At 40.7% G+C, this 8,388-nt stretch overlaps 1 protein-coding gene across 1 annotated transcript; it reads right to left on the reverse strand.

Moving 5' to 3' along the window:
* Nucleotides 1-2,274: 2,274 nt before the first annotated feature.
* LOC113114938 (chymotrypsin-like protease CTRL-1) lies at nucleotides 2,275-5,035 on the reverse strand. Its single transcript, XM_026282061.1, has 7 exons — nucleotides 4,569-5,035; nucleotides 4,356-4,456; nucleotides 4,189-4,268; nucleotides 3,998-4,079; nucleotides 3,370-3,550; nucleotides 3,154-3,284; nucleotides 2,275-3,072 (listed from the first exon to the last, which is right to left on the reverse strand). Exons 1-7 carry the CDS (start codon nucleotides 4,621-4,623, stop codon nucleotides 2,911-2,913), a joined length of 792 nt encoding a protein of 263 aa, XP_026137846.1. The 5' UTR covers nucleotides 4,624-5,035; the 3' UTR covers nucleotides 2,275-2,910.
* Nucleotides 5,036-8,388: the final 3,353 nt, after the last annotated feature.

The following is an 8,388-nucleotide window of genomic DNA, read 5'->3' on the forward strand; positions in this document are numbered from 1 at the left end:
TATTGACGGCAAAATAGACTACGTATGCTTGACAGGTGCAATATGCCAGTGTGTCACCGGCCTGAGGTTTTCAAAAGGCATCACACTAGTGTGAACATCACTACAACTAGGAAAAAAAATATTGTAATTCAAACGCAGCTTCCGTCGGCATTTAAACAGACCATTGCTCTTAATTCCAATCGGTCCAACGCAATAATGAAATCTGAGCCGGTCTAAAAACTTAAACTGAGAGTATTTTATTTAGTGGAGAACTTTGCAGCAGTATTTTATTTCTTATTCTTTTATTTTATTGTATATATATTTTATTAAAAAGTATTTTTAAAAAAGTGTTAACAAATTGTTAAAACAAAGTTTATAGTAATAAACAATCTGCAGTTTAATGTTTGCATTTCTTTCCCTTACTGTACCGAAAATGTACCGAACTGTGACTTTAAAACCGAAGTACGTACCGAACCGTAATTTTTGCATACTGTTACACCCCTAATATATATATATATATATATATATATATATATATATATATATATATATATATATATATATATATATATATATATATCACGGATTGTTAACTATGTACATCCAATTGCGAACCCCATGAGTGCAGCTGCTGCTCTGACTCAGAAAAAAGGGGGCCACCACAGTGAGGAACGCTCCTGAAGGCTCCCTCCTCAAAGAGAGCCCTCCGAGAGCAAAGCAAACGCAGGGGAACTGTTCACAATGTGGAATCCCTCGAGAGCCGACTCTGCATGCTCTGCTCCCAAGCAGACCATGCGCAAATTGTGTTAATCCCCGCTCTAGATGTAGCGAGAGCAGGGAGAGACACACAGCTTGAAACGTGATCCACTTTCGCACAAATGCTTTCTCTTACTATCAGCCTTTTTTTCCGTGTTGTGATCTGCAATTTTGTATTACAGACAACAGTAAAAAAGACTTATAGACACGTAATGGCAACTGACAAACACAGAGAGCTTTGCTGGATGACAGAAAGCTGACGCTCATTCCATCTCAAGTGCTTTTATAGCTTCTTGGTCTCTACGTCACCCACCTATGACGTTACGTCCATTCAAGGGACTGATTACACATGTTATTCAGAGCTGGTCACGTTGGAGGCCCTTCCCAAAGTGTTTTCACATGCAGCTCGAGTGAAGGGGAACTTCTTTTTTTGCTTGATTTTGCAATTCAGTGTGTCTTAAATATACTATTTTAAAGTATTATTTTATTTATGAACACACTGAATTGTATGGAGTGGGTCAAAATAGTGTTGCCTTACACCAGGAGGCACAAAGCTTCCACTTAAGGTCATACAAGATTCATGTGGAGGGAGCCCTAGAATTAAGAACAGTGGTACCTGGGGCAAAAGAGAGGAGGGGAGGCAATTCCGGCAGGAAGCTCAGCTTCCTGACAGCCTCGGGATCAGAATTGGCTCTGATACTGGCATTTTCTGCGGATCAGGTGCGTATACTCTTCTGTATTATTGTTGAGCCCAACGAAAGGCACAAAAACATTATAAAGCACCAAAACATTTTTGTGGACATATTTCAAGTGTTCTGAAGCGGTTCCATAGTTCAGTGTACAGAGGTACAGTGTACAGGGGTACAGATTAATACTGAAGTCATTAATTCAAGTTCACATAAACTCTTCTTTCCGCTGCGGCTGTCTGCCATCCTCCATTCAACAATCAAACTGTGTGTCGCGTTTGGTTACAGTCAAGACGAGTCTGCACAGTGACTGAGGTTTAAAACTGTTAAAAAAACAGGCTAGTTAAACTAACACACAGATTTAAAACACTACGTATCAATATCTCTCCCCTTTACTAGAGAGATATTTGTGATGTCTGGTTCACCAATTCAACAAATGCGCATCCTGTGCTCAGAATGATGAGCTTGAAACAACTTCAAACTCATCTTTCTGAGCACGGGATGCGCATAAGTGCCCTATGATGCTCTATATTGGCGCCTTTAGTATAATAATACTTTTCTGTGGAAAGATTATTAATAGTCTTTCTTGTTCTTTCAAATCTATAATATGTTGCTGCTTTTTTTACTGTGCTAAAAATTTAAAAGAACCGTATTTTATATTTCCATATACAAACCCGATTCCAAAAAAGTTGGGACACTGTACAAACTGTAAGTAAAAAAAGAATGGAACAATTAACACATCTCATAAACTTATATTTTAATCACAATAGAATATAGATAACATATCAAATGTTGAAAGTGAGGCATTTTGAAATGTCATGCCAAATATTGTCGCTATAATGTACGTCTGCATACATATTTCCCTGTATTATTGACTTTTCTTAATACATTCAGAATGTTGTGTCTTAATAACCATGGCATTACTTGGACCAAATTGAAGTGAACATATGGATGCCTACAACTTATTTAATTATTTATTGCTACTATTATAATTAATATGTTTTTGTTTTTTCCTGGCAATTGCTTTGCTTTCGACTGTGACAGTATGATTGTTTTACTACGATGCTTCTGAAAACGACTGTTAATGTATGTTTTTTTGTTGCTGTTTTTTTGTTGCTCTTCTTGCAAATAAAGGATAAAAATGAACTAAAACTACAGGTGACAGGAAATGGAGAAAAATAAACCAAGTCTCCTCTTGCCACACAAAAAAAACCAACGTGATGTGGTTTAATTCCAGACTACAGCGCAAGTCATATTGAGCAGAGGACTGCTCTGTTATCACCTGTCAGATATAACATGTCATTAATTACACTCTACAACATTCTCCATTGCTTTTTTAATTTTTCTTATGTCATTTATTGAAACGTTTTCATTATCTGTACAGCTGAAACAGGAAAACAGTATGAAGTCACTGACTGACCCAAACCCACAAATAAAAAGACCACCAACAGGGAATCAAAGACAGAAAGTAAATATTCAGACTGTTGATCTAGTTGAAAGCAATAGTCCTGTCAATCCAAGAGCGCAGTTGGGAGATGTTGGTGTAAACTGCAGGGAAACGGGGGTCACAAGTGCTTCTTTCAAAAGACACAGAGCCCACCAGAGTCCAGACCCCTGAACTCTCACACACCAGAGGACCACCAGTATCACCCTGTGGAAAAGACACATTTAAGACTGAACAGCAGCAACATTAATATGCTTGTGTGTTTCTTCCTGATCTGTCTTCATATACCTTGCAAGATGAGGAACCGGAGGCTCCAGCACAGATCATGGCATCAGTGATTGTTCTCTGACCCCAAATCTGCCTGCACACAGCCAGACTTATGATGGGAACGCCTGTTTGCTGCAGGATCAGAGGACTGGCTAAAAAGAGAAGAAATCATGACACATTGCATTGCACAGTAAACAGATTTGTTGTTATTCTCTTTTTGTTTCAAAGCTGACTGACTTATAGTAGCAGTCTGGCCCCAGCCAGTGGTGAAGCAGCGGGTTCCAGGCACGATCCTGGCGTTTGATTCGGGCAGACATACAGGAGAGATACGAGGAGTGAATGTGACTGGAGACGACAGTTTCAGCAGAGCAATGTCATTGATGAAGGTTTTTCCGTTGAAGAGTGGATGGGCGATGACCTGCATATGCATACAAGATGGATGATCAGTTAGTAGCTTACTTTTTAGAAGGTAAATACAAATTTAAGCATTTACTTACACCATTTTAGAATGTGTTTTGGATGTATTCCCTCTTGTTCTAAATTTTATATTTGTAAAAAATAATAAAATGACAATAATAAAATCTAAACCAAAGATTAAAATAATTTAGCATCCTTTAAAATCACACCTTTTCTTAAATTACAGGACATGATCCTACTACTAAATTAGTTATAATGAATATATTTTTGTAGTGTAATTATGACGGTTATTATTGTTATTATTGTTTAAAAAACAACAATTATAATTTTTTTTTTCTGGATGTATTCTGTATCTAATTAATTTTGGCCAGAACACAAGCAATATCAATTGGTCTCTTTTTCTCAATTTCAATATCTCTGATCCACTGAGATCATGAAACATTGCTACCTTGGAAACTAGTTGGATCTGGATGGGTTCATCATTAGAGCCACGATTATGTTCTCCAAGTATGACATGGTGAGAGTTGACCCTAAAGAAAGATAAAAAATAAAACAAATATATAAAAGGCAGAAATAATGCAGACAGAGTATGTATTAACCACTAATGTATGTGATGTTTGTCAGATTGAAGAATCTTACATGACAGCGCATTGGGCAGAAGTGAGAACCCAGTTCTCGTTGATCAAGGATCCTCCGCAGATGTGGAAACCATTGGCTTGCTGTTTAAAAGGTAAAAGCATTGAAAACATGAAATTTACTCTTAAAACAAAGCAGACAAATGTTTGTTTAAAAATCGGATGAGTTACCTGAAGAGAGACCTGCCAGGGCCAAGAACCAGAGATGGCATTCTGTCCGTTCACAATCCTGCTGCCGATCGTCTGCGGTTTAATCTCAGGGATTCCACAACCTGTTATTACAGAATGTAATTCATCATTTATGAGGCAGGAAGCTCTTATTTCAGGTTTTGAATTTTCAATATTTATCCATCATTATTCTTGCAAAATAAAGGACACACTTACCCAGAGCAGAGGCCACCAGGGCAAGGCAGGTGATGGAGAAGATGGTGAAGGTCATGATGAGTGTGTGATATATCTCACTGATGTATCTGTAGGTCTCTCTTGCTTTTATATCATTTCCAGCAGCTGATCAATCTGTGACATGGTGGAAGTCCATCCCATCAGCTCCAGTGAGCTCATAACTGAGGAATGTTTAGATCTGTTATTGATGAAGACAGTTTCTATCTTCATTGTCCAGAGCTGATGTTTTACGTGCAGAGATGATGAATTCTCCATTGTTTGACCTCATGAAGGGCGTTGAAGTCTTCTGTCTATTTCCTTGAGAAGCATCATAATTTCTGTTCTCTCATTGTATGTTACGATGTCATTGAGTTCCTTGGATTAGAAGTCTTTGTTGTAACCTTCTCTCTTTGTTGTGTTTTTTTGTGTTGAGAATTTAGTCAATTTATTATGGTAATTACTTCCTTAAGTGTTTCCACTATGCTTGCAGTAAAATAACTGCTTTCCCAATAAGTCTTTGACATTAACTAGTCATGCATTCAACCCTTGGCAAGCCGTTGCAAGACAGTGATACTAAAGAGAATGGGACTACAGCAACATGTCTTCACACCAATACACTTGTATAGGTCATTTGTTCAAATCCCTGAAATCAGAGCTTATACTACAATTGTGCCCATATCAGCAACAGGAGACTTTTATATTAATGTTTTGTACTCTTTTGTCTGCACCATAATTTGGGTTTTGTATGCTCAGTTGGTAGAGGATTGCTTTAAACAACAATATGCAATCATGTGATCATGGGTTAAATCCCAGAGAAGGCACATGCTCATATTATGAATATGCACTGTAAATCACGATTTTGCATGGTTTCTGTGAGGGTAGGTTTAGGGGCGGGTTAGGTTTGGTAATTCGTAAGATAAGTTGTACAAATTGCATTTAAATAAACAGGCATTTTGATTGGTAATAATAGTCATACGTGATTTCATGACGACAGATGCAACATGACACTGTCATTATTTTTCAATTTGTAATTATTGCATATCACCACCTACTGTAAAGGAGTGCATAAAGGGACTTGGTGTCAGGAATCAGTCAAGCCCGGTCCCATCCATCCCACAACGATCACGCTCCCCTGAGTACTAATCACCTGCATCTGCTCACCATTAGCAATCTCATCACAGCGCACTATAAAGCACTCATCACAACCCCAAGTCAATGTCAAGCCTCCAACAAGAACAGACAATAGACGGCTGTCTCTGGATCATCTAGTGCACTGCTGATTCAAAGACGTAACGTATACGCACTTTTGAAACACTAACCTTTGTGTCCTTGTTTTACTGCCCCCAGGATTCCTGTATGTTCACCTGTTACCTGAGTTACAACGATCTCCCGAGCCTCCCATGTTTCATTCAAGCTTACTTGATAACTTCCGCACCCGAAAGAGAAAGAAAAAAGTATAAATGAACTGTGACTATGCGGCATTGACATATCAGCTAAGGACTTACTCACTGGTTTTCAGCCTCGCACAGAGTGATTTGTACCAAACCCGCACCTGAAACTATCGATTACTTACCCCGTACTTGTTATTCTCTAAATAAACTCTGTGGTTGGATTCACTTACCTCTGCCTCTCGTTACTATCCTGACAAGAAGCTTGATCAACACCGCAATGAATCCAATGCAGCCCGAAGACAGTGCTTCCGCAAACCCCACTCCCACACTGGTTTACATTGCAAACACCTTCTCTCGACCAGCACCCTTCTCTGGACGGGCTGAAGATTGCAACGGGTTTCTGCTGCAATGCTCGCTCACTCTCGAACACAGGCTCACCAATATCCCACGGAAAGATACAAGATCTTGTTTATCATCCAGCAGCTATCTGGGGCAGCTTTAAGATGGGCTGAAACATTGTGGTTCCAGGAGACGCCGATCACCTCGTCTGTACAAAGTTTCATTAGTCATTTCAAAAAGTATTTGGACGCCCCGTAGGTGATTCCTCTGTCAGCAACCAACTATTACAATTACGTCAAGGTAAAAGATCTGTTTCTGAGTACTCCCTGGAATTCCGAACCCTAGATGGGGCGAGTGGGTGGAATAAAAAAAAGGCCCTCCTTACCTTTTACCGAAGAGGATTAAACCCTACGCTTCGCCTCCAGCTCGCCATTTATGATAACAATTTGGGGTTGGAAAAATTCATGCAACAAGCTCTCTGTAACATCTCAAATAACACCTATCACCCTATGTGTTGAGGACCTCCATCATGAACTATTTGACCCATTAATTCTCGAGAATAGCCAAGCTGGCATAATTCTGGGCTGACCCTGGCTCATTTGACATCAACCTGCTATAAATTGGAAAACTGGTAAAATTCTGAACTGGGGTTGCAACTGCATAACCACTAGCATCTCACTCCCTGTCCAACCCGACCTGTGTCCGTGAATTCTACCTGCATTGAATGCCCCAAAGAAAATCTGTCAGTCAACATTCCCCCATGTTATTCATCTTTTGAGACGTATTCAGTCCTATGGCAGCCTCCAAGTTACTGCCACACTGACCTTGGGATTGTGCAATCGATTTGATCCCAGGTGAAACCATTCCCAAGGGTCGGATCTATTCGTTGTCCATCCAAGAACAAACCGCCATGCAAGAATACATCGAAAAAGGCTCTGAGACAAGGGTAAATCAGAATTTCCACCTCTCCAGCTGCCGCCAGCCATGCCTTCCAAACACTGAAGACTTCCTTCACCACTGCTCCCCTGCTCCAGCATCCAGACCCTGAAAAGAAGTTCATTGTCGAGGTCTATGCTTCAACAACAGGCGTGGGGGCCATCCTGTCACAGTACCCAGAGAACTCGTCCAAACCCATGCCTTGTGTATTTTTCTCCCGAAAATTATCCCCCGCTGAAAGAAACTATGATATTGGTAACTGGGAAATCTTAGCCGTGAAACTCACCCTGGAAGAATGTAGACACTGGAATGAGGGGGCCAGACATCTGTGACTCATTCTTACTCATACTGGCCAAGAATGCAGGACGACATCAAGACCTTTGTCCAGGGGTGTACACTCTGCACTATAACCAAGGTCCCACGCCGGTTACCACACATGTATACTTGTGGCTGTCGATGGATTCTCGAAGGCGTGCAAACTAATCCCTCTGAAAGCCCTGCCTACAGCCTTTGACACGCCGGAGTAACTGTTTTAACACATATTTGGCAATTTCGGCGTCCCTGAAGATATCGTGTCTGATAGAAGACCCCAGTTCATCTCCGGGGTATGGAGGGCATTCTTCGCCCTTCTCAATGTAACAATAAGCTTAACTTCGAGTTACCACCACAGACAAATGGTCAAACAGAACAAAAATCAGCAGTTTCCTCAGGATGTTCTGCCACACCCACCAAAATTTTAGCCGCTATTTAGTCGACAGGCATCCACAAACCTGACCCTGTTCCAATGCGTCTTTGGCTATCAACCCCCATTGTTCCCCTGGTCTGGTGAACCATCCGAAGTCCCCGCCATGAATACATGGATAAAAAACAGCGAGAGGGTTTGGAAACAGGCACACCACCACCTTCAGCAGGCAATAAATTGCCACCGGCAATTTGCTGATATTCACCGTCGCCAAACTCCAACCTACCAACCTGGGCAACTGGTATGGCTCTCCCCCCCGTAATATCCGATTGAAGCAACCATGTCACAGTTTAAGCCCAAAATACATCGGTCCATTCCCTGTGGAGAAACAAATCAAACCGTCACTTACTGACTTCACTTACCTGCTCAGTATCGGATACACCCCACCTTTCATGTCTCCCTGTTAAATCCCCAT

Source organism: Carassius auratus, chromosome 15, assembly GCF_003368295.1.
Source record: "Carassius auratus strain Wakin chromosome 15, ASM336829v1, whole genome shotgun sequence".
Classification (NCBI taxonomy): Eukaryota; Metazoa; Chordata; class Actinopteri; order Cypriniformes; family Cyprinidae; genus Carassius; species Carassius auratus.

Bases quoted from the DNA above. Each gene is read 5' to 3' on its own strand.
- LOC113114938 (XM_026282061.1), bottom strand. From the start codon at position 4,623: ATGACCTTCACCATCTTCTCCATCACCTGCCTTGCCCTGGTGGCCTCT. The intron at 4,269-4,355 runs GTAACTCATCCG...CCTTTTAAACAG, and splicing joins CCTGGCAGGTCTCTCTTCAG to CAAGCCAATGGTTTCCACAT. The intron at 3,073-3,153 runs GTATATGAAGAC...TCTTTTCCACAG, and splicing joins CCGGTTCCTCATCTTGCAAG to GGTGATACTGGTGGTCCTCT.